We start from the raw sequence: 27,061 nt of genomic DNA, 5'->3' as shown, positions 1-27,061 counted from the left end.
ATGGGTGGATAACCGGATGTTAAGATTGATCACATTGATAATTAATGGGAATCCAAGCACTGATCAATGATTTCCCTTTTTCTCACAACACTCCTGTTTGTTTGCTTTTTCATCTTTGTCTTTAGCAGCTTTAGGCACTTTGGTGGCATTGTATCTATCATGCCAGTTATGTCATCGAAGTAGGTATCCATCTCTGTGGACGTCTCGTGGGGCGCATGAAGACTTGTGCAAAAGGCGGACAGGACTGCGGGTGTACCATAGCGATCCATCCCATCCCGGTCCAATCCCATACCAGGTAGTTTTATCCCCAGGTGGATTTTATCCTATTGGCCAGAGTACGACGTGGTTGCCCTTCGTTCCTTCATGCTCTTGCCATGTGTCAGCAGGAGATGTAGCACAGTTCCCATTACGCCAAGTCGTTATAATTTGCAATTTGTTCTCCAGTGTTAGCCAGGGTGGCAGCACGTAGCATGCATTCATACTCGCTTTCTAGCGCCTGCACTTTTTGTTCAATTATATGCACTTGCGTATGTATGTAACATACCCTACTTTTAAATACTATGCACCCTGCCTTGTGGGCTACATGGCCTACATAAGGATGATATATTTAAAAAGAAGCTTTTAACTGGTCATAAATTTTGACAGGTCACACAGAAGGTTTTACACTGCAGCAGTCACGCTAAAATAGTAGGCTGACAATAGTTCTCAAAAAAAGATGCTTGAGTCCACAAGTGGCATTTTAACTTGGAGCCCAGGTGAAAATTCACCATATACTAGGACTTCTTGGCAAGTGAAAGGTTTCAATTAGGAATAAGTTAATTTAATTGATTGATGCGATGATGGATCTGTGTCATGACTACGATAATGCACTAGAATTCTACGAGCTGTTGATGTTATCTTGTTTTGCTGCAAAATGTGAACTTTTTTTTTCTTAAAGCTGGAGCACAGGTACTTTACTAATGGTTAGCAGGGGTAACGTGCACAGAGGTCTATAGCGAGAGCAAATTGGATCGGGTCAAGCGGGAGGTGAAAATCTTGGGTGACCATGCAGAAAGGATTAGTTACTTACCTGTAATCCTAGTTCTCTTCCAGGGGTATCCTCATCAAAGTCATAAGCACATGAATATTCCCTCCCATGCGCGGGACCCCAAAAACACGTGAAAACCATATATATATATATATATATATATATATATATATATATATATATATATATATATATATATATATATCTATAATGAACAATGCTGCAAGAGAGGTCTTTGCACATAAATACATTCCAATAAAGCAGGGAGAAAGAAAGCCTTTGAAAACTTCTTTATTATACAGCAGAAAATGTAATCCTGCAAGGAAAGTGAAACCATTGTCAGCGCATAGGCTGCATTGTAAAGAAAACATCAGTGTAGAAAGCTGAAAAGCTAACCCACATAAACAGTAACAATAAACTGGCACCGTGCCTTTAAGGCAGCCATCACCCCTAGCTCCCATCATGCCTCAGGGGTGACAGGTCAGTTCTTTACGGATAACCGCAGACCACTTTAGAAACATGTATGTATCATGTTCACGTGCCAGGGGAGGCAGGTGGGTTGCTTAGGACTTTGAGGAGGATACCCTTGGAAGAGAACTAGGATTACAGGTAAGTAACTAATCCTTCTCTTCCAGAGGATCCTCATCAAAAATCATAAGCACATTAATAGAATAGCAAGCGCATCCCCTCATCCTACGGGCAAGTAAACAGAAAACTATTCAGACATAGGAAACCGCCATTAGGCGAACACAGACTCCGAAAAATCAACACCGGAACAGATTCCTAAAGGAAGCCTGGCCCACTTGGGTATCTGCTCCGGAGTCTGAATCCAGACAGTAATACCTGGTAAATGTATGGACCGATTTCCAAGTTGCCGCTTTGCAAATCTCGGCCATCAGTAAATTGTGTAGAATTGCAACCGTTACCGCTTTGCCCCTAGTCGAGTAAGCCTTAGGAAATGCGAACAAAAGTTTTTTTGCCAACTGGTAAGATAACCTTATACAAGACACTATCCATCGTGAGATGGTTTATTTAGATGATGGAAAGCCCGTTCTAACAGAGCCATAGTTCACAAACAATTGGTCAGACTTTCACATGGATTTTGTCGCTTCCAAATAAAACTGGAGAACTCTTGAGGTCAAGCGAATGCAGAGACCTTTCCGCTAGTGTCGGATTGGGAAAGAAAAAGGGCAGAGATAGTGTCTGCTTTACATGGACCTCCGACACAACCTTGGGTAGAAAGGAAACGTGGGTTCGCATAACCACCCTATTGTGGTGGAAGACTGTATAGGGCTCTTTGGAAGAAGACGCTTGAATTGCACTTACTCTGCGCGCAAAAGTGATTGCTAACAGAAAAACCACCTTCAACGAAAGGTGTTGCAATGTTGCTTTATGGATGGGTTCAAAAGGAGGGCCCATCAACTTGGACAATACGAGGTTCAACTCCCAAGGAGGAGAAGGAGGTTTAACAGGGGAGGTAAACTTTCTTCAACCCCTGTAGGAAGTCCTTAACCACCTGTAGCTGAAAAAAGGAAGGTCGGTTAGGAGATTTACGATATGCCATAATGGATGCAAAATCTACCTTTATGGAGCAGTATTTCAACCCAGACTTGGCCAAATAGAGCAAGTATGGCAAGATGACCTCTTCTTGCCAGTTAACTGGACTCATACAGTTCTGTACACACCACAAGTAAAATCTCTTCCACTTTAGAGAGTAGGAGGTTCTTGTGGAAGGTCAGACACCCGTAAAATGTCCATGCAGTCTGGTGGAAGATTTAGATGTCCATACTGCAGGACTTCAGGAGCCATACGGTCAAGCTGAGCAAGGAAAGGCTGGGGTGAAAGATCTCCCCACCCCCTCTCCCCCCCACAATTTTGGTAAGAAGGTCCAGCCTGCATGGAAGCCTCCGATGCGGACAAACTGACAGCTGCAACAGATCCGGATACCACTATTGGCGAGGCCAGTCCAGTGCTATTAGGATCATCTTCATTCTGGATCGCAGAAGTTTTGCCACTACCTTCGGAAAGAGAGGGAGGGGTGGAAAGGCATATGCAAACGTCCCTGACCGCTTTATCAAAAGTGCATTGCCCTTTGTTCCTGGTTGGTAAAACCTGGATGCAAAGTTGTGGCATTTTTGTTTTCTTCGTCTGCGAAGAGGTCGATGCAGGGATGACCCCACTGCTGAAAAATGTCTGCCACCACGTCGTTGTTGAGCACACAGTCTTCTTGCTCTTGGAAGTGACGACTGAGGGAGTCTGCTCGAACATTTTGCTTCCCTGGCAGATGAACTGCCGTGATCAATAGGATCCTGGCCAACAGCCAGTGCCAAATAGCTTGGGCTTCGAGAGACAGAGGACAAGAGCGTGTTCCCCCTTGATTGTTTAAATAGTACATGGTGGTTGTGTTGTCAGTTTGAACCAATATGGATTCTGACTGTATGGGAGGTTGAAAAGCCTTGAGAGCCAAGTGAACTGCCCGCAGTTTCAGCATGTTGATATGATAAGTTTGCTCGTTGGGGGTCCATCTGCCCTGTGTCTGCAGATTACCTATATGTGCTCCCCAACCCTGAAGAGAAGCGTCTAATCAGGGATTGCACTGGCAGAGGTTGGTGAAAAGGAACTCCCACCAGGAGATTCTGTGGTTGCATCCACTAGAGGATGGACTTCTTCGCAAAGGGGATAGCAGAATCCGGTTGTTCCATTGACCCGCGGACTGATTCCATTGGTCTTCTAGGTCTTGTTGAAGAGGCCTCATCCTGGCATTGGGTAGGAGGAAGATGCAGGAGGCCATTGAGCCCAGCAGAGAAGCCACTTGTCTTACTGATGGCTGAGGAGTTTGAAGGATGAGGTTGCCATTGACCCTCATTGATGACAGTCTTTCAGCTGAAGGAAACACTTTTCCTAGGACGGAGTTGATATAGGCCCCCAGATAGTGGAGCGACTGGGTCGGTTGAAGGACCGATTTGTCCAGATTAACATGCAGGCCCAAACGTTGAAGGAGGTTCATACAAATGAGGTGTTCCTGGACCAGGAGAGGAGAGGATTCCTTTAGTAGCCAATCGTCTAGGTATGGATAGACTAGTAAAGAGGATGCCGCCGAGCCACAGGCTTTCCTCCCCCAAGAGTCTTGAGCTTTACTCTCCTTATCGGGAGGAGCGGAGGAAGAAGAAACAAATTAGTGCATTTTCTTAGCTGCTGCAATTATAACAGAATCGGGGGGTGTATCTGATTTCAGAAATAGAGGATCCGATGCAGCCGGCTTGTACTTCTTTATAAGTGCAGGAGCTGCTTTTGCTCAAGCTGGAGCTAGAAATACGTCCATTACTGATTCGATGATTCCCGGTACCAAGGGGAGCAGCGGTCTTGACACAGATCTTTGATGTAGCGTCTCAAAGATAATGGACGTAGTCGTCTGAGTAGCTGACACGGTAATGCCCAGGTTCTGTGCTCCTCTGGTAAGGACATCATGGAAAGCGTTCATGTCATCAATGGGTGACACTGCTAGGCGGACCATCTGTGAGGGTGGGAGAGTAATCCCTCTTAGATGAGTGAGTTGAGGATGATGACCAAGATTGTGTAGGCCGCCTTTTGCGATGCCCATGTGCTGACCTGCGATCAGGGGATCTTGTCCGGTGCTCTGGTGAGAGGGTTAGGTGGCTTTTCCACTTCTTGCACCAAGCGCTGCAAAGGAGATCTATACAATGGGCTTAAGTATTCCTCCACCCTTTGAGTGAGACCTGCAGATGCTGATTTCCAATAATGTTGGGATTGCAGCTATCTGGGAGAGAGATGTACTGAGGGGGATCTTCGCCTCTTCAGAGAACTCCTTGGTGGCAAACCTGCAGGCTCTTGAGAATGAATGGAAGTGCTGCGAGATAACGCAATTGTCTTTGGGGAACTTCTGATGGAACGCAAAGAGGCCCCATGGGTTCTTGAGCGCGACCTCAGTCAGTGGGGGGGACTTTGCTGGCGAGTTCCTTGACGTTGATCTGCTCTGCGTCACCATAATGGGAGAGGCTCTGGATCCTGAATGCCTCCTCGACATCGACCTTTCTGTAAGTCTCGACGTTGAGTGGAGTTACACCGAATGCCTGGAGCCTATAGACCTTGCGCTTGAGGGTGAGCGTGCCTGTGCTCTCCCCGATGACCGGCTCGACGGAGAAATCCTCCTAGACGTCGAACAGTCTCTCGATGTCGACTTTCATGGCTTTGACGTCGAATGTGACACTGGAGGGGATCTAGACCTCTACGCCGAACGTCTCAGACGCAGACTGAGGTGATGGTACCAGTCTCTGAGAGGTATGCTTCGACGCCGGACGCTGATGAACCTACGACGGCAGAGCTTGACTCTACGTCGACAAACACCTGGTTGACGCCAACGGAGATCTACGATTTGACACCGCTCGCCGGTGACCCTGCCAATACGGAGCATGTCTCTACGTCGAATGCCACCTCAACGGCGACCTGTCTCTCGACGTTGGGCGAGCCCACCTCAACAGAGATAGATGCCTCGACGCAGACCGTCGCCTGGTTGACGACGGCAGAGGGATCGACATACCTGTGATCCTCGAAGGCGACCGTTCGACGGCGAGCCAGTTGTCGATTGTCTTTTCGTTGGCGCTGAAGGCATTCGAGGCGCCGAGCCCAACGCGATGGAGAGCTCACTGGGATCTTACTTGCAGATGCTCGCTCCTTCAGCGGTGACCTGCCTCTGGAGGAAGATCGCCTCTATGGGCTGGCTGAGAAGAGAAGAATCCTCTGTCCTTCAAGGTTCTTTTGGACAGTAGCTGGCAGGTGTGTTAATCATGATCAGAAGGCAGGCATAAAATACAGACAGAATGAGAGTGTTTTTGCCAGGATCAAAAAGGGATTTGTGTGTGAAAAACAATGCCCTCACAGTCACCCGCATAATGGGAGCTAGGGGTCATGAATGCCTTAAAAGGCACGGTGTAGGTTTATTGTTACTGTTTGTGGGTTAGCTTTTCAGCTTTCTACACTGATGTTTTCTCTACAATGCAGCCTATGTGCTGACAAGGTTTTCACTTTCCTTGCAGGATTACCTTTTCTGCTGTATAAAGCAGCTTTCAAAAGTTCTTTCTCCCTGCTTTATTGGAATGTATTTATGTGCAAAGACTTCTCTTGCAGCATTGTTCAGCATGTCTAGGGAAGGCTGCATTGTACGTTTTTTATATATGTATATATATACACACACACCCATCTATATAGAGCTGCATATATGGTTTTCACATATATGATGCGTTTCCTGGGTCCCGCGCATGGGCAGCAATATTCATGTGCTTATGCCTATTGATGAGGATCCCCTGGAAGAGAAAGACAGAATTCCTCCAGAAGCAGTGTCAAATTGGCAACCCTTAATGCCAATAGTCTACATACCTAAACCGCATCAGTTTTATTTTTGTATTACAATCAGGTTTGTATCTGGTATTTTTCTGGTCATCTATTCCACACATTGCCTAGTTTTTTAGATTTGCCTTTTTAGATTTGCCTTTTTATTAAGACAAATCAATGGAAATGTACCTATGTAGCGCACAGAAGGGTTTGCAAAATTATTCCTCATGAAAAAACAGCTTATCTGCATTTTTATTTTTTCTATTTTTACATATGCTTTTTTTAAATTCTCAGATTCTGTGCATGAGCGGGACTATCCAAAAGTTCTGACTAATAAAAAAGGTCAATTGAGAAAAAGACAGTCCTGCAGAACGATAAAAAAAAGGAAATGACACCTTGAGATTTCCAGTCTTCTTTGAGCATTGGTCTAGACTACTTTCGTCTCTCAATATGCCATAGCAGGTGAATGCAAGATTGAACACCAGTAATAAAAAGTTAAACGTCCAACAAGTTATCGAGCAAAAGTATTTTTTCTAGAATCACATGCTACTTCACCTCCAACCCTTATTAATACGGTTTATTTGATCCTTAAATTATGAAAATCTGAGATCTGGAAGTCATTGATCATTTCACTGGTCAGTATGTGAGTCATACAAGGTGCACCACCACACGGTCCACTGTTGAATGTTATGACTGCAATTTTACTTTTACTAGTGAAGATTTACAGGCGGATGACAAGGAGCAAATCAAGTATGAATCTAACAAAGATGTACAGCGAAAGAAAATTCATCTTTATTTGTTCTGTTTTTCGCAAATGGCTTTCACGTTTTCCATCATCATACTGGCAAGTTAAGTAAGAAAACAAAGTTATTTACCTGTAACTTTGGTTCCCCAGTATTGGTAACTTTCATAGATTCCCATAGCTTGAATCATTCCCCATCGTCGGAAGGGGTTGTCTCAGTAAAGAAAATAACATAGCAGTAGGTACAAAATGGAAAGAAAAAGGCCTAGGCCTCATTCCCTTTTGTAGCATATCCACCTCATTTTGTAAAAGAGACCAAAGTAAAGCAACAACTAATCAGATTAGCCTCACCCCATAGAACCCTCCTGAGAGAACCTCAGAGCCTCAGATTTTTGTAGCCGTTGTGTAACAGTAACCACATTTGCTGAAGGCTGAGCTTTCCCAGGGGAGGAGGGTGGGCGCATGGGAATCTATGAAAGTTACCAATACTGGGGAACCAAAGTTACAGGTAAGTAACTTGTTTTCTTGCCCCAGTATTGGAACTTTCATAGATTCCCATAGCTTGTATCAGAGTAGCTAGCAGTCAGCAATAAAGCACATTTTGTGACAAAAATATAGAAATACCTCAGTATTCATACTTGCATAAGAAAGAAAAATACAAATTGAAACAGTAATCAGTATTATCATTAGATACAAAATGTGCAATTACAGGAAGGAGGGATATTAGGGAAAGCCTACCGCTCAATGGAAGAGGTTCCTCAGGACTGCCCGGCCTACAGCTGAGTCTTCCTGTGCAAAGGACTCCAGGCAGTAATGCTTCGTGAAGGTGTGTGTGCTGCTCCAAGTTGCAGCTCTGTAAATGTCTTTGATTTGCACTCCTGCGAAGAGCCGTAGAGGAAGCCATGGATCTTGTGGAGTGTGCTCTAATTCTGCCTTCCAGAGGCTTGGCAGCTGCAGAATGACAGTACTGAATGGCACTAGAAATCCATCTAGCAATACCCTGCTTTGACGGGGAAGGCCCTTGCGAGGAGCACTACATGCGATAAATAATTGGGAAGATTTACAAAATCCTTTGGTGCGATCCAGATAAAATTTCAAGCACCGCTGTATATCCATTGAATGGAGTGACCTTTCCGCTGGCATGGAAGGATGAGGAAAGAAAGACTAGAGAATCACTGGTTAATTGAGATGAAAGTCTGAAGGTACTTTAGGTATGAACCTCAGATTAGTCCTTAGAATTACAGTATTTCTTTTGAGCTGGAGAAAAGGTTCCTGTATTGAGAGCCTGCAATTCCCCAATGCGTCTTGCCAATGTGAGAGCAAGAAGAAGTGCCAGTTTCCACGAAAGAAATTTCATGTCGGACCAATGAATCGGTTCAAAGGGATGCTTTATCAGCAGGGTGAGAACCAAATTCAAATGCCATGTGGGAGGCGGAGGCTTCACCAGAGGAAATTCTCGAAACAGGCCTTTGAGAAACTGCTTGACAATTCTGGATGACCAGAGAGAAGGTCCAGATGCAGTGCGCCTGTAGAGTGAAATTGCTGCCAAGTGAACTTTTATTGATGAATGAGCCAATCCGGTCTTAAGCAAGGACAGGAGATCAGGAAGAACCTGATGAGGCTGAGAAGAGAAAGTGTCAACACCCTTCTTCTGGCATCAAATGCAAAATCTTTTCCATTTCAAACGGTAAGTTTTGTTAGTGGAAGGGGCTCTAGCTTGAGACAGAACCTCTTATCTCATTCGAGAGGTGAAGGTTTAGGAACTCTCGCTGCTCAGGAGCCATGCTGTCCGGTGTAAGGAACGAGGATCGGGATGCTAAATATGACCTTGGGACATTGTGAGAAGATCCGGAATCACCCGCAAAGGAAGTGGAGGAGCCAGAGTAAGGAGGTGCAGCTCCGTGAACCAAAACTGCCTCGCCAAGCAGGAGCTATTAGGATCATCTTGCACGGTTCTGGGGGGTTGGGGGCATACACAAATGCTCTTGACCAAGCTATCGAAAGCACATTCACCAACGACCCTCGATGGTGTAACCTCCTTGCGTAAAACTGGTATTTTCTATTCATCGGGTTGGCAAAGCTATCTATTTAGGGTTTGCCCCACCGATGAAAAATCTCCAAGACCCGTCTGGTTCGGTTCCTATTCGTGGCTGACTGACAACAGCCTGCCGAGTCTGTCCTCCTTTTCGTTTAGCACTCCTGGCAGGTGTTCTGCTTTTAGCGATATTCCGTGTAGGATCGTCCACTCCCAAATTTCCTGGGCCTCCTGAGATAATGGAAGAGATCTGGTACCCCCTTCTTTGTTTATGTAGTGCATGGCCGTGGTGTTGTCCGTGCGGACGAGAACCGCAGACCTTTGCAATCGCGGAAGAAATGCTTGCAGTACCAGCCAGATTGCTCCGAGTTCTAGGAGGTTGATGTGAAAATGACGGTGCTGGGACAACAAATGCCCGCTGACATGTAGATCCTGAAGCAATGCACCCCAGCCCTCCAGCGAGGCATCTGTCGTTACCACTTTAGGAGCTGGATTGCTTACGAAGGATAGACCTTGGGATAGGTTTTCTTCCTTCGTCCACCACAAGGCTGCCCTTTTCATTGCCGCAGTAATCACCACCTTGTCGTCGAATGAGCCGTGAACTTGCTGCCATTGCTTGTCTAATTGTTCCTGAAGAGATCGCATCCGCAATCTGCAGTGAGGCATCAGAAGAATGCATGAAGAAATCACTCCTAGCAGGGATTTGTAATTGCCTACTGAAAGACACTTTTTTTCTCAACAAATGAGCCATGGATTTCAGCTTTTCCTGCCTTTTGAGGGATGGAAAGGCCTTGCCGAGAGTAGTGTCCAAGATAGCTCCCAGGAAACGTGCTGTCCTGGAAGGGAGGGGACGACTTCTCCCTGTTGAGTCAGACCTAGGTTCTTGAAAAAGTTTGTACATGCCTTGATTGTTTCCTCCCCCGCATCCCTGGACGGGGCCTTCAGCAACCAGTCATCCAGATATGGGAAGACTTAAAAATGCTGTTTTCTTAGGAAAGCTGCCACCTGTGCCAGCACCTTGGTAAAGATTCTTGGGGTAGAGCGAAGTCCGAAGGGTAAAACCCTGAATTGGGAGTGGCTCTGGTCTACTGTGAATCGAAGAAACCTCCTGTGAGCTGGGTGAATGGGTATGTGAAAATACGCATCTTCGAGATAGAGAGTGGCCAGGAAATCTCCCGGATTGAGGAGATTTAAGATATCCTGGAGTGAAACCATCCGAAAGGATTGAGAAATTAGATAGGTGTTTAGCTCCCTGAGATCTAAAATGGGGCGCCACTTCTCCAGCGTCTTCTTTACCAGGAAAAACCACCTGGAAATACAATCCTTCCCTTCTTTGAGATAAGAGAACCAGCTCTACAGCTCCCTTGAGGAGTATCTGATGAACTTCGAGCTGCAAGAGAAGCAGATGTTTCGAAGGCATGGCAGCAGGGGGCTTGGAAGGTGGTATTTGAGTAAACTCCAATGTATGGCCCTCTTGAATGATGTTGAGCACCCAACGGTCTGATGTTATCCATTTCCAATTATGGAGGAATAAAGACACCCTGCCTCCCACAAATGTTGGGGAGGTGGGTACAGCAGTCAGAGCCAGAATGCCGCTATTGTCTCGTGGAAGTATCACATCCCTGGCGATTCTGCTTTCCTCTAGCATTGGATCTAGAGAAAGACTAGGTTTGGCCTTGTCTTTGCTGGTAAGGCTGCCGATACGATTGAGACGTTGATCCATAAGAAGAGTATCGTTGTTGTTGATACGATCCTCTGTATGAAGTAGTACTTGTCCCCCTGGCCCCCCGGAAAGGAGCCTTCCGATACTGAAGAGTACAGAGAGACCAAGCCGTCTCTGTATCCTTTTTTATATCTTGGAGGGCATCATCTATGTGCTTGCCGAACAATGCCTCACCATCAAAAGGGAGGTCCAGGATCTTTTATTGGACCTCCGGCCTGAACCATGTCGCCCTGAGCCATCCCTGGTGAAGGAGAACCGCTGCGCCAGCCAGCTAACGGAAAGCCGTAGTGGCAATATCCATGGTGCAGTCTATCACCTATGCCGATGTTGCTTCCCCTTCCTGCAATATCTTTTTGGCTTCCACCTTGGACTCCTGGGGAAGTTGGTCCAAATATGGTGACAGATGGCACCACATTTGGCGATCATATCGGCCAAGGATCGCCAATGCATTCGCCACTCGCACTAGAAGATTTGCCATAGAGGAAAATCTCTTCCCCACATTATCAATGCGCCCTCCCTCTTTCTCTTTATCAGTGGTCAGTGGCGCCGAAGGATTACATGACTACCTCTGTGCCGCCTGCGATATTACTGGTTTCGGTTGCCCAGTCAAAGATGCCAGACCATCCTCAGGGGCCTTGTACTTTTCCAGGCGTGGCAAAACTGCATATACCATAGCTGGGTTGTTCATTGCCTTGGAACCCTCTTCCCAGACATGGCTGACAATGGGTATTGACCGGATCACCTTCCTATAGGGTTCTTTAAAGTCATATAGGAAGCCCTCTGTTTGTACAGAAGGCATAGGTAGCTTGAATCTACCAGAGGCTCTCTCCATTAACTTGTGAAATCCCCCTAATATCCGCAGGGGGAGAGTCCACCGGGTCCAGACTAGGTGACGCTGGGTCCGGAATCAAGTAATCATACCATTCCAAGCCTTGATTAGGCCTGTTATCATCCTGATCCTCATCAGAGGAATCAGAATGAACCTCTTGGATCGCTGGAGGTATACTTGGGACAGGTGTCTGTGGCTGAGAAACCACCTGTGATGGTAATTCCGGAGAAACCACTGTGAAGCCGTGGGTGCAGGTACGGCCTGTATTGCTGGGACAGCAACAGGAGGAGCAGCCTGAGAACATCTGGCCCTGTAATCCTGTAACACGCCATGAAGATCCGCCAAGAGGGAAGAAGGAACTGATACCATCTCCTGGTTTGCGCTCTCTTGGACGTCGATAAGACTGCTGGTAAGAGCATTCATGAAGATAGTCGCCTTCAGAATCCGTCTCTTGGCACTTTACCAACAACTGAGAAAGACTATGTGCCTAGCCATAAGAATCCTGATCATCTCCATCAGAATCATCTTCCTCCTCAAGCAACAGTGCGGGAGGCAAGGGGGTAACCCTCCTTGGAGAGGTCATGTCCGGTATTATGCCATTCAAGGAAATGGTAATTCCGTCGACAGAAGTTGTCGACGGTACCGTCGGCGATGGTGCAGCTAGAGGAAAACTCGTTGAGGACGAGATGGTGTTGCCAACACAGCCATCAACGAGACCGTCGACGCTACTGCAGCCGTCGTCGTCACAGTCATCGTAGTAGCTCTTGACGACACCTTCGTCGTCGTCGCTGTCATCATCAATACTTTCGTCGATATCTAACAGTAGTCGCTCCCGTCGACGCTGACTGCACCGTCGAAGGTGTAACTTTTTTCACCTGAGATTTTGAGGCTTTCGTCGACAGAATCTTCTGCTGCGTCAGACGATATGGAGCCTTTCTCAGACTTCTCAGATGACAGAGAAGAGGGCCTCTTAAACACCTTAGCAGACTCCACCTCTGCAGTAGCTGTAGATAGTCCTTCCCTCTCCTTTACACTGTGGTGAGGAGATTTGCTAGAACTTCGGCTCTCAGACGGATGTATGACGTTACAACGCATGCCATTACAACGTAACTTTTACAACGCAACATCCATTACAACGCAACATCCATTACAACGCAACATCCATTACAACGCAACATCCATTACAACGCAACATCCATTACAACGCAACATCCATTACAACGCATTTCTCAAAACGACCTTCACAACGCATTCCAGTACAGTGCATACTACCTTTACAACGCATACCATTACATTGCATGTATGGTAAGTATTGGATAGTGTAGGGTTAGAAATTACTATTCTAACTCCAGGGGGGTGCAACAGTAGGGTAAGTATTGGATAGTGTAGGGGTAAAAATTACTATTCTAACTCCAGGGGGGTGCAACAGTAGGGTAAGTGTTGGATAGTGTAGGGGTAAAAAGTACTATTCTAACTCCAGGGGGGTGCAACAGTAGGGTAAGTGTTGGATAGTGTAGGGGTAAAAATTACTATTCTAACTCCAGGGGGGTGCAACAGTAGGGTAAGTGTTAGAATAGTAATTTTTACCCCTACACTATCTAACTCCAGGGGGGTGCAACAGTAGGGTAAGTGTTGGATAGTGTAGGGGTAAAAATTACTATTCTAACTCCAGGGGGCTGCAACAATAGGGTAAGTGTTGGATAGTGTAGGGGTAAAAATTACTATTCTAACTCCAGGGGGGTGCAACAGTAGGGTAGAATCACGGGGTGTCTTATGAGGCCTTAACTGGACATTCTGAAGGTGGTGAAGGGGAAGCCCTACCCCTTTTGACTGACCTTCTAGATGAGGTTGCAGATGAAGAGTACTCACTAAACTTAACAGTTTCCTTCCTTGACTTTAATTTCTGGAGCCAAGTGAGGAGGCGACCTTCACGGTCCCGAAGGGTCTTCGAAGAGAAGGTGCGGCAGACCTTGCAGTCCGCAGTCTTATGACCTGGATACAGGCAATCGATGCAGTCCTTATGGCTGTCCTCCACATACAGCCTCTTTTTGCCACGGGTGGAACAAGCCTTAAAGAGGGCTTTCTTCTCCTTGTCAGACATTTCTGGATGAAACACCTAACAATCTTGAAAAAAAAGTGCTGGAAAAATCCCGAAATAGAGTTGAAGTGAGCAGAGCTCAAAGGAGACTCCCTTAGCACAACGTGCGGTAGAAAATCTGAGGGTCTGAGGTTCTCACAGGAGGGTTCTATGGGGTGAGGCTAATCGGATTGGTTGTTGCTTTACTTTGGTCTCTTTTACAAAAAGGTGGATATGCTACAAAATGAAATGAGGCCCTTTTCTCTTTTGTACCTACTGCTATGTTATTTTGTTTACCGAGACTCCCATTCCGACGACGGGGAATGATACAAGCTAGGGGAAGCTATGAAAGTTCCAATACTGGGGCAACTGTACCTTCTTGGTATATTCATTGAACAGCACTTCTGAATTATTGCAATACATTTTTCAATACTCAATTTCTAGGAATATATACTATTGTGTTAATCAAGTATGCAGCGAAATTACAGCTACATTTGTCACGTCTTCTGTGTACACAGCCATCAGGAATTGACTGTTGCAGTATTGTGCTTCAAACAATAACAGTAAAATCATGTTTTACCTGTTTACAGCACAATTCACGGTACCCCAAATAAATGTTGGACCAGACTGTTGCTTTAAGTCTGTTGAGAAAAAAAAAACTAGAATCACCTCTACACTATTAATCTCAAACCTTCATTTGTGGTACATGGTCACAGAAACATATTTGGCAGCGTGGAATAAAACATAAAAAGACAGAAATGAGTTCATTACTGTTAACTCCAGGTCTCCAACATTTCATAAAATGATTGAATCTTAACCTGTAGACTTTTTGGTAAACCCCTGTTACTTTAAGTGTCTGTAAAGTGTGATAAACTAGCAACAGAACTGTTTTAGTAGATCTTCCACCCCATCTTAAACAACCCACACTTCAGCACACAAGTGAACGGGTTGAGCCTCCTACTCCTCAAAAAAGCCACCATAGCTTGGGTTTCTACTGCAGGTTGTGTGAGAAAGTCTCTGAGAAGAGTTAGTCTCAAATCTTGCTATGACCATATCCTGATAATTTTCTGGTCTTCCTGCACTTTAAATCAGCCCAGTCTTCATCTTTCATGTTTTCTGTAGGGTAATAAAGTGGAAAGCCTTCACTTTCTGGGCAATGGATGCCTTCCCCGTGATTATCGACAATCCTGCTCTTCCTGTGGACAAAGATCTACAAAGATGATGCACAAAAGCATTATATCCCCCCCCCCCCCCGCCCCAAACACAGAAGGCTTTCTGTCAGGAGTGACTCTAAAGGATAGGGAGGGGAGACAGCTGAGCATACAGCTGTGCTTTGGCAGGGCAATAGATTGGAATCAGTCTTTGCCTCTGTAAGACCTGTTTGGTGGCAGACGTGGGTTACCACACATGGCAAGCAAGCGTGGATGGTAACAGATGTCTTGGGTCCTTCATACTGTGGTGTTGCAAAGTGGGTCAAGTAAACTCCCATTCCACAATGGACTCACAGGGTATCAGTCCAAGGCATATCAGGGAGGTGGGGGTACAGCATTAGAACTGTAGCAATCAAGAAACAAGGACACTAAGCAAATACCCACCCAAGGGCTTTTTTAAATTCTTTTTTTCTAAAGAAGACAGAAGTAATGGTTCACACCAAAAGGCATTATGGCACAGAGAGAAAAAGCAGCACTATCGAGAAGCACACCACAGGATCACTAGACGCAGATATGAAGTTTCGAACTTTAGCAAGTGTAGGCTTCCTGTGATGAAGTGAAGAAGCTTTTTTGACCAATCTATTATATTTGCCATTGCAGTTCTTCTAAGAGTGTTACAGATCTTTAGTAGTCCCACCAAAATCTCTTTATCCAACTTAAAAGTCAAAGTCAACATAAAAGGAGCCACGTTGGTGTGAACCAGGGGAAAAAAACGTCCCAGTGAACATCAGGACAAGAAGAGGAGCCCTGCAAAGTTCCTCACCTGCAGCTGGGCCCTTAAGCGCTACATAAGCGCATTTATAGTCCTGCAGTGCGGGCCACACCTGGGCAAAGCATGGGCCAAGGGCGGATCTTTCTGCACCCAACCGTGTCCAGAAGAGGTTCGGCCTGGCCTCCTCTCTATTATCGGCCCTCAGGGCGAGTGAAATATCTTTTTCCTTTCTGCTGCTTTCCTACTGCTGCCTTAATATGCAGAAGAGAAAGGGGGACTTTTGTGAACACCTCCAATAAAATGCCCAGAATCAATAACATGCTGGCTTTCCTAAATGTTGCTGTGGGGGCGTGGTGGGAAGAAATCACACAGGTGGAAGACCAACTGGCTTCCTTCTTAGCTTCTATATTTAGTGAAACCCCTGCCAGTGTGTCCTCAAATGGAGACTTCAGCGCACACAAACTCTAAAAGGCCCACGGTTGAGTCATCTTTGTTAAAGCCACATCCGAGCAAAGTATCTCAAATGGCAGTATTCTGGCAGCAGCCCAGGATGCCCAGGTTGCATTTGCTGGATGCAAGTCAAAATCAAAGTCAAAAATATCAATCTCCACAATTCAGCCACCCACTCGGAGTAAAATACGAAGGAAATTTCAGAAGCTATAGCCACAGATTATGAACCTGCAGGCTCCACAGGTAAAGGAAGCACACTGCAGGACATGGTCATGAAACCTAAGGGTCGTTGAGTCACTTGAGGCCAGACTAATTGGTCTGGAGGATAAACTACAAAAATGGAGGGAGGGCAGTTATCTATTTCGTACTGTCAAAACCCTGGAGCATAGATTACGCACCCTGGACAAGTCTCTGTGATTCCACAAAGATTCTTAATCCCAAACTTCTCCATACCACATTTCCCAAATCCCCATCCAGGGCCAGCTGCCCAGGATAGTTATGCTATCCCTTTACATTGTGCTATGGGGTGTGCCTGTTCCTCTAATAACCTACCAGCTAAAGGTAACATTTTACAAAATAGCTTCCCTACCGGTCCCCTTGTCACCCCTAGCTTCTGTCCCATGAGCAGTGCAGGCAAATCCCGTAATTCTTTTTACACCCCTGGTCAGACTTACAGTACTAACTAGAATGGGCCAACATCATTGAGAAACGTGATAGAACTACCCCCGTCCCCAACACCCTATGTTCTTGTATTGGCTAACTTTCCCAATATTTGAGAAAGAAAAGATGAGCTATAGTCTGATTAAAAAAAAGAGGTAACTCACTGGCTCTCGAAGCGGCTTAACTTTTCAGCTTTTTCCCTGTACTACGAAATCATTAAGGGGTGCAGGGTAGGGTGGATAGCGGACACCCCTACAACGAAAATCGGGACTCATTTTACAAACCCACTGTTAGTGGAACAAATACATTTGAACACAAGGCCAAATCGTACTATAAGGTCTGATATCCTACTTTAACCCCTGGACTGCTTTTACACTCCACAATGCATTAGGCACCTTTCTAGTCAACCTTTGTTGAGTGGGTGCTCCTTGGTGACATGTTAAGGGTCCAGCAATAATTTATAGCTAAATAATGGATTTGCACCTCTAGCACATCTAGATGAGCAAGATTGACAAACAGTCAGCTCATATTGGTCACCAGGAAGGGCAAAGGTATGTCCATCGTCCGGGGGCTACTTGCTATTCTGGGCTGGAATGTTGCAGGGGTGATTCATGTTTTGAATGATTAGCAAGAGAAGTCTATATTGAATCCTATGAAATCATTTCCTGGTAAGAGACTTTGAATGCTACAGACGATCTGAGTTTGGACGGTTACGCAGCCTTTTTCATGAATGCCGCGCCCTCCCTTCATGGTAAACCGAATGGGGGCTTCATGACCTTTGCTTAATTGGGTCTAGAATGCAGCATGGAGTTTGTTCATATGGATTCACCTTACATTTTATGTGTGTTTACCTTTGATAAAAACTAAGTTGTTAGTTATTAATGTTTACAATTCGGTCATCAAATAACACTAGTACTACTGAGTCGATTTACTTTTTAGAATGTATACACTGTTTTTACTTAAATAATGTACTCTGAATTTGTTATGCAGGGAGGAGTTATTCTCAGATGGCGTATTACCTACCTTCAAGAGCAGAAGCAAAGTACCACACTCATTTAGATTATTGTGTCAGCCTGTCTACTTGGATCCCTTATAAAAGTTTTAACTCAGTGGAGAGCATGTAGTGATCAAAAACCAATATGTGCTGAGTTCAGAATAGACATGTCAGTCGTCAAAAATCCCCTTTTAAATAAGTAGCCAATTATCCCAAAGAAAAAGGGTCGTAGACTAGGATAGGCTAAATTAATCTCAGATTAATTCTTTGAAAATCTGGCCACATACATTTTGAAATCTGTTTACAGTTAGAGAGCTCATATCATGACATGCACGACTCTTGAGCTTATCAGCATATAAATTCAGTTGACCCTTACTAGAAAGGGTTGAGGGTTTGCCATTTTAGGTCCTAAGTGGTACGATAAGAAGTGTAATAATCCCCACAAGGCCTTGTTGGCTGCCCTTCATCAGAAGCAAGGGTGTGTAACTGCAGCGAGGGAGGCTAGGTGTGTACACACAGCCACATGTAGGGAATGCAATGCGGAGCTTAAATGAGGCCCTACCTGCTGAATGTTCGCTTCGAGACTTCGCAGAATTCTGGAGGGTGGTGGACCCACCCTTATTTCATACAGACAGACACCCAGCCCAAATTGACTCTCAGTATCCCTTCCCAAGCCTATCTATGCCATTTTGAGTCTATTCACAAAAGAACAATGTATCCTCCTCCCCTGTTCATCATAGTAGGAGGGGGTAACCCGCCTCAACTGGAATATTATTCAGGCCTTGTAGTCTGGAAAATCCCCTGGCCCGGATTGAGTTCTCGGAGACCTTTACAAAGGTCATGTGGACATCTGGGCCGCTATTATTACCCAACACTTGAATGTGGTAGCACGAAGTCAAATCCCAACACATGGCAAAAGTCTGTAATTGTCCTGGTATACCAAAAAAAAAAAAAAGAATATAGCTGATCCAGCCAGTTACATGCCAATCTCATTAGTGGATGCGGAAGTTAAAATCATAAACTGCATCCTGCTGCAGCAGCTGTCAGAGTGGGTAGAGATGCATAATATACTGACAGACATCAAATATGGATTCAGACCAGGGTGGAGAATGAGCGAACAAAACCCTAACCTCCATTTATTAATTAACAAGTACATTTAGGCGAAGGGCTCCAATCATTTGGCCTTCATGGACCTCAGCACAGCCTTTGACTCAGTCAAAGGTCGAAGCTCTGGGCAGTGTTGGAGTTCATTGAGGTACACATTGCACTAGTCACTTTTCTGCAAGATTGGCAAGCAGGTTTTGATGGCTCTAAGATATGGTCAAAATGGGGAGGGCCCTCCACACTTCAAGCTAGCCAGGGGAGTGCGCCAGGGGTGTATTTAAGCCAGATGCTCTTTATTTTATATATCGATCAGCTTGAACTCTTCCTAGTGAAATTCTGCAAAGATGTTCCTAAGGTGGATGACATATGTACCGCCCTTGCTATATGATGAAGATATATTCTTATAGCTTTCACTACTAAGGGCTAACAGCATTTGCTAGACCAGTTCATTTTATTCATGGACTACTTCGGCCCGAGTACCAACTTCTCTAAATTCTACATTATGGCTCTGGGCTGGCCTAAACAAAATTTAAAACAGATACATTTAAAGGCAATCATATCGGCAATACATTTTGTTATCTGGGCTTGTTACTGGATACCAAATTGAATAGGCAATTCTTGCTCAATGCCCCGGCTCAGTCTCTTAATAGAGAATCCAACAGCATTGAGGATCTTTCTAGGCTGCTATGCTGACCCCATTTTAGATAAACTACTGATATTTACAAAGCAAGATGCATTCCAACAGCGAGCTTTGGATGAGAGCTCTGTAAATACAAGGACTACAACCTAATTAAGGTGGAGTGAAATAAATTGCTAAGAAAAGTTCTGAGGTTGCCTTAAAGTGTCCCGATTGAGATTGTGCACGAGTAACTGGGGTTTGGTTATATTTCTGATTATATTCGATTCCACCCAATTAGATCATGGCTGTCAATTTGGACCTCAGATTAATTAAAACTTAATAGAAGGATCCTAGAGATTGCCTCAAACTGGATTGTGCGCTTGACATACCATGGTTAAATCATATTAAATATATTTTGAGTAACCTTGGCAAACCGTAGTTATTTGATAACCCAAAATCTATCACCAAAGATGATACTGCATCGGATAAGGCCTTTTTAGGCAAAGCTCAGGAAAAGAGGGCATTGAAAACAATGTCTAAGGAATCCCATATGCATGATTTCATTTTTAGATCTCTGAATCTTACCAAACCATATTTACTGCTGGATATGCCAGCTCACAGCAGGTGACGAGACCTACTTCCGCACAAACCGGTTTCCTCAGTTATTAGTGAGCTGACCAGCCTTACGAGCCTCCATCTTGCTCTTCTGACCATGTTGCTATGTTTGATACCTTCACATTGTTTTTGGATGTCCTAGATTAATTAAGTATATTCACACGTTTTTAGCCCAATATTTCATGAAAGCTAGCGAATATGCTACTTACCAGTATGCATCTGTTCTTGGCATTTAGGGCTGCTGACATTCATATCTGTGCATAGATCCCCGCCTAGTGTTGGGTCCGGATGATTGCACATTGTTTTCCTGGAAGAGTCTTCGAAGTATCACAAGATAGGTGGCTCCTCCCCTGGACTACAGTGCGCATGGGCATCCTCAGATTGTTTTTCACCATTGTGGCAGAGATGGAGTGTAGTACAGTATGTGATGACCATGCTAAGAGTAATTGTGAGTGCTGCAGCCGCTACAGGCGCCGGGGAGGAGGGCGGGCGATATGAATGTCAGCGGCCCTACATGTCAAGAATAGATGCATACTGGTAAGTAGCATATTTGGTTCGAGGCATGTGGGCTGCTGAATTCATATCTGTGCATAGAATATATAGCAGTCCCTCCATTAACGGCGGCTGCCTGTGCCAGCTGCAGAAGTCTGAAAAAGTGTTTTTAGAACAGCCTGCCCTACAGCTGCCTGCTGTTTGGAGTGCACATCTACGCAGTAGTGTTTGGTAAATGTGTGTATGGTAGACCATGTGGCTGCTCTACAGATTTCCTCTAAAGGAATGTTTTCAAGGAAAGCCATGGATGCCCCTAACTTTCGTGTTGAGTGTGCTCTTGGGGGAATCGTTAATGTGCGCTTAGCCTTTTGATAGCAAATTTGTATGCACATAACAATCCACCTGGCTATACCTGCTTTTGAAATGGGGTTGCCTTTGTGTTGTGGTGAAAAGGCAACAAACAGTTGTTTTGTCTTTCTGAAATCTTTTGTCCTATCTATGTAGTACATTAGAGCTCTTTTGACGTCTAGTGTGTGGAGCATTCTCTCAGCTACTGAATCAGGATTCTGGAAGAACACTGGCAGTTCTATAGTTTGGTTCATATTGAACTGTGAAACTACTTTAGGCAGAAACTTAGAGTTAGTGCGTAGTATCACCCTGTTGGAGTGAATTTGTATGAATATCTCTTGGATAGTTAGTGCCTGAAGTTCACTAACTCGTCGTGGCGATGTGATTGCTATTAGGAAAGCCACTTTCCACGTTAAGAATTGAATCTCGCATGAGTGCAGAGGCTCAAAAGGTGGGCCCATCAGTCTGGTAAGGACCACATTCAGGTTCCATACAGGTGCTGGTGGGTGTCTGGGAGGAATAACTCGTTTGAGTCCCTCCAGAAAAGCTTTGATGGCAGGCACTCTGAAAAGTGAGAGATGCTGCCTGTTTTGGAGATAAGCTGCTATTGCGGATAAATGTATAAGTATTGAAGCGTATGCTAGATTGCATTTGTATAGATGTAATAGATAACAGATGATGTTGTGAGTAGATGCATCTAGCGGATTAATATTGTTGGCACAATAAATAACTAATCGCTTCCATTTCGCCGCATAACATGCTCTAGTTGTGGGCCTCCTTGCCTCCCTTATGATATCCATACAGTCAGGAGGCAGGTTGAGGTAGCCAAATTCTAAGACCTCAGGAGCCAGATCGCCAGGTTGAGCTGTTGCGGATCTGGATGCTGAATGTCGCCATGGCTCTGCGTCAAAAGCCTGGGTGTGAGGTGCAGTCTTTGATGCGGTACCACGGAGAGTTCTAGAAACGTGGTGTACCATGATTGGCGTGCCCATGTTGGCGCAACCAGGATGACTGTCAGAGTGTTGCCTCAGTTTGCGTGCCACTAGCGGTATCAGCGGTGCTGGGGGAAAAGCGTACGCAAATATGCCTGACCAGTTCATCCATATCGCATTTCCCTGAGACTGTGGGTGTGGGAACCTGGCGGCAAAGCTTCGGCATTTTGCGTTTTCCCTTGTGGCAAACAGGTCTATCTCTGGATGACCCCACTGCTGGAAGTACGGTTGGAGTACTGATGGATGCATCTCCCACTCGTGCATCTGGTGGCTGTGCCTGCTGAGCAGGTCCGCCATCTGATTGTCCTTGCCTGGGAGGTGTTCTGCCATGAGGAAGATGTTTCTCTGAATGGCCCACTTCCACATGTTCTGAGCCAGATGAGACAACTGTGAGAAGTTGGCCCGATATGCAACGTTCGCTATTCTAGCGACCGCTATGTATCGTTCCAACGACCCTTATGGTGTTTGGTTGTAAGTCAACCTATAGACCAGCTATCCTAGTAGCGTGGATACGAGCAGTCTAAGGCTAAAGACTCGAGAGGGCGTGTTAAGCCAGCTGTTCACCACACATGTACCCCTTGAACACCCAGTGAAAGGACACCACACAAGTGTTATGAAAATAAACAGTATATTTATTAAGAATCACAACAGCCCTGTACTCTTTATGAGGACAGGGTACTAAGCACAAACCAAATCTCTTTAGCAAATACTTCAAGTGCACAATTAAAACAAGTGTCCGAGGACACGGAAAGATTAAGGTCTCGGGCGGACCCGATAAGGCAAGTCGGAAGCGAGGGACTCGGGACCCTAGAGTAAGGAGGCTATGCAGGCACCGAAATGCCGAGTTACCTAGCCACGAGGGCTGCGGCTGCACAAGTCTTACAGGCGTCGGGGTCTTCGCTGACGAGCCAGGAGCCGGAAGAAAAGGAGTTGCTGGCCGGCGACCAGTGCTGAATAGTTCGTAGAGATCCAAGCCTGGATCGGAGATTGAAGAAACCTGAAAGCAGAGGGGACCAAGTTCGTACTACTCGCCAGTAGTCAGAGGGTACCAGGAAGGCACCGGTTGGCCGTCACCTCGACCAGGTGAGTGGGCGACGCTAGGCTCTGCAGTCTCACGGACCAGGAGGCGTTGTCGGCGACCACGGTGGAGGTGCGAGCTGTCCCACGAAGGATGATGCTGTCGGCGTCGCTGGGCCCAGGATGGGGCAACAAGCCTTGGCAGTTCTCAGGGCCACGTGGTGGGCCTAAGAGGGCGTCTTGAGTGGACCAGGAGGGTCCGGGGTGCTTCTCGCAAAGATGGAAGCAAGGGCCAGTCTGGAGCAACCAGACCAGCAGTACGGATTCTCGGATGTCGTCACAGAAGGACACAAGCCAGCGGCTAGTGACCAGACAACGTGCTGAGCAGCGAGCAGAAGGGCCCCACGCAGATCGTGGAGATGCTGGGAGACTGCACTTCGGTGCTGGAGCGGCTCAGGGTCGGGGCTTCTCGGACCCCAGAGCACTCACCAGAGAGTTACCTCGATGGTCGTGCTGGTTTTTAAGAGCGTGCAGGTTCTGATGATGGCCGGTCCCTCGAGGTCTCGTCGCACCCACAGATCACAGCTGAGCTGATGACGTGGGTAGAGGTCAGAGGTGCCAGGGAAGCCGGTTCTCGTCGAGCTGGGCCGTCGGATTCCTTGAGGAAGGACTTACAGCAAACCGCAGAGTTCTTAGTTGGTGCCCGCTGATGCGGGGTGACTACTCCTTAGTCACAAGGGAGAAATCTTGAGAAGAGTCTTGAATGTCCTTTCGTAGAAAGTAGTTCTTGAATCAAAGATGATCTAATTTGGAAGGGTCCCCGCTCCGGTCTTTATGCTAAAGAAAGGGGTGGGTACATGACTAGGTCCTGCCCTAAGGGTGGGACCAGGAAGGGGGGTAGTTACACCCCTCTCCCCTGCCGGACTTTCCCCAGGCCAGGGCTGTCGCCCCTGGAACTGGTTCTAACCGGCAGATGCGTAGTGAGCACCGGGGTGCCACTCCGCAGTCACCTTCTCGCCAAAGCCCTACCTACCCAGAATACACAAACCCTGTCTGGGACGGTGCGAACAGCGCCCTCGACAGGAAACCCTTTGTCCAAGTGCTCCTCGCTGGAAGGACTCCCAGCAGCAGGAGGTCAGACTCGTGTCTGTGGTGGCAGCATCCATTTTGTGGAGCTGAGGCTTCAGTTAACTTTAACCGGGGTTCACAGTTACGTACATGTCGTGTCCCTCTAGAAGGGTGGGATGCTAACCTCATCGCCAGAATTGGTGAGAGGGCAGCACCCCGATTCGTATGACACCTTACTCGACATGCCTTGACAACGCGACACCGGAGTTACCGATATGGTACGCGTTATCATGGAACAGCTATTGGGTCTTGATTCCGCAAGCTGCAACCGGGCTCGGCTCGGGCCTGAACCTAGCTCACACGAGCCCACGCACTCTGCCTTCAGGATTGTCAAGGCCTGCCATAGGAGTGACTGATAGGAACTCGGGTGTCCATTGTATGGTTAGATATAGAGCTACTATACCTACAGCGAAGGGTGGTTACACGGCTTCGCCCCAGCTGTCGTGCAGCCAGTTGTGTCAAATTTAGGAGGCCAGCCAGGGGTGGCATAATACATGCTTCAGCCCCTGGCGGCCCTGGGTACCCCTATGCCCTGCGTTACGGGGTCTGACAAGGTGGCCCAGTACCAATTGGTAAATGCACCTAGGGTACATCTCGTAATTTAGAAAGAGAACAGCCAGGCTGTGGGTCTGATCAGCAGGCCCACAGCCAGAGAAAGTCGTAAACCAGTGAAACAAAAGCAAAAAATCTGGGTGATCATAGGATTGCAGACCCTACTCTCCTACAACAACTGTAGAGAGTGTGTACCTCCCTGCTTCTGTATGTAGTACATGGCCGTCATGTTGTCCGTCCGGATCAACACTACTTTGTTGCACAAATGTACCTTGAATGCTTTCATTGCCATGAAGATAGCCATCAGTTCCAGAAGGTTGATGTGCATCTTTTTCTGATGTGCTGTCCATAGTCCCTGCACTGTGTAGTGGAGTACATGAGCTCCCCATCCATGGAGAGATGTGTCCGTCGTCAGTATAATCTGTGGCACAGGCTCGTGGAACGGCCGGCCCTTGCAAAGGTTTTGTGGGTTCCACCAATTCAGAGAGTTGTATGCCCGACCGGTCACCAACACTAGGTCATTTAATTGTCCGCGAGCCTGATTCCACTGACGTGCTAAGCACTCCTGAAGCGGACGCATGTGTAGTCTCGCGTGCGGGACTATGAAGATGCAGGAGGCCATCATGCCTATCAACTGCATGAACACTTGTGCTGGAAGCGAGTGTTGTGTTGTGGTTTGAATTTCCGTATCAGCAATTGCATGCTGTTGATCCTCACTGAATTTGGCTGTGCTTTGGCTGCCAGAGTGTCTATTGTTGCACCCAAGTACTGCCGTACGTGGGCGGGCTGAAGGTGGGACTTTGGATAATTCAGTGAGAACCCCAGATTGTGAAGATGAATGGTGTGGGACATGTGGGTGGCACATTGCTGGGCCGACCTTGCCTGGATAAGCCAGTCGTCCAGATAAGGGTAGACGTGAACGTTCTGTCTACGTAGGTGTGCAGCCACTGTCGCTAGGCACTTGGTAAACACCCTGGGTGCAGTTGTTACTCCGAAAGGGAGGACCTTGAACTGATAATGCTGATTCTGAATGGTAAATCTGAGATATTTTCTGTGTGACGGGTGGACCGGTATATAGAAATATGCATCCTTTAGATCTAATGTTGCGTGGAAATCTCAGTGACTGAGTAACGGTAGAACCTGCTGTAATGTGAGCATGTGAAAATGTTCCGACAGGATGTACTGGTTTAGGGGCCTGAGGTCCAGTATGGGTCCGAGGGACCCGTCCTTTCTTGGGATCAAGAAGTACAGCGAGTACACCCCTGTACCTTTTTGTTCCACAGGCACAAGCTCTATGGCTCCTTTTTGCAGCATGCTGGCTACCTCCTGCTGCAATAACTGTATATGCTCTGAGGACATAGGACGGTGTCTTGGGGGTATGCTGGGTGGAGTGGATGTTAACTCCAGACAATAACCGTACTGGATAAGCTGCCTCACCCACCTGTCTGTTGTGATGGATTTCCAGACCGGCAGGAACTGTTGTAGTCTCCCCCCGACCGGTGTTATATGGTCAGGGGGTAGTGACAAGACGTCACTGTTTGTTAGAGGCGGAGGATCGGGAGTTGTTGTTTCCACGACCTCTGCCCTTGGTGCTGTTTCCACGATAGCCACCCCTATTGTTCTTGTTGTAAGTGGTCTGCGTGCCTCCTTTACTGTATTGTGTCTGCTGGGACACCAGGCCTCTGGAAGCTCCTCTATTGTTGGAGCGACAAAAAGAACCACCCCTGAACTGCTGCGACTGTGGAGCCCCCATAGACTTTGTAGTTTGTGTCCTTCTTAATTTTTTCTAAGGTGGTGTCCACTTCTGGGCCAAATAAGTAATCCGGGTTAACTGGCTGATTGAGTATGGTGGTTTGTATCTCAGGCTTGAAGCCGGAGATTCTCCGCCAGGCGTGTCTTCGTAACATAACACTTGTATTAATCGCCCTAGCTGCAGTGTCTGCTGCGTCTAGCGCACACTTAATAGATGCGTTTGATATAAGTTTCCCTTCTTGTATTACCATCTGTGCTGCCTCCTTATACTCATCTGGCAAGTGTTGTAACAGGGTCTCGAGTGTATCATAATGAGCCCCGTCATATCTGGCTAAGAGTGCCTGTGTGTTGGAGATTCGCCAGACATTGGCCGCTTGAGCTGCCACCCTTTTTCACGTTGCTTCTAGCACTTTAGATTCCTTGTCAGGGGGAGGAGCATCACCAGTGGTTTGAGAGTTCTCTTTTACGAGCATTGGAAACAAGCAGAGAGTCCAACGGCAACTGTGCCTTGATATGCGTAGGGTCCACAGGTGCTGATTTGTATTTTTTTTCAATTCTGGGGTTTATCACCCTTGCCCTTGTGGTCTCCTTAACACCTTGGCTGCTAGGCGTTTTCCCCCTCCTGTGCTGGGA

At 46.5% G+C, this 27,061-nt stretch overlaps 1 protein-coding gene across 3 annotated transcripts in view; it reads right to left on the bottom strand.

Moving 5' to 3' along the window:
* The window catches only part of LOC147748976 (gametocyte-specific factor 1-like), a 657,206-nt gene that overhangs the window by 321,331 nt on the left and 308,814 nt on the right, over window positions 1–27,061 (bottom strand). Inside the window, exon 7 of one of the 3 annotated variants that reach the window (XM_086964771.1) lies at window positions 14,363–14,423. The exons of the other annotated variants lie outside the window; for them this stretch is intronic. Coding sequence (XP_086820897.1) covers window positions 14,363–14,423 — 61 coding nt within the window. The remainder of the gene's footprint in view (window positions 1–14,362; window positions 14,424–27,061) is intronic. 3 annotated transcript variants of the gene reach the window in all.

This window comes from Lissotriton vulgaris, chromosome 1_1, assembly GCF_964263255.1.
Source record: "Lissotriton vulgaris chromosome 1_1, aLisVul1.2, whole genome shotgun sequence".
Taxonomy (NCBI): Eukaryota; Metazoa; Chordata; class Amphibia; order Caudata; family Salamandridae; genus Lissotriton; species Lissotriton vulgaris.
Note: the sequence above shows the minus strand (reverse complement) of the source record. Positions and strands in the feature narration are given on the sequence as shown.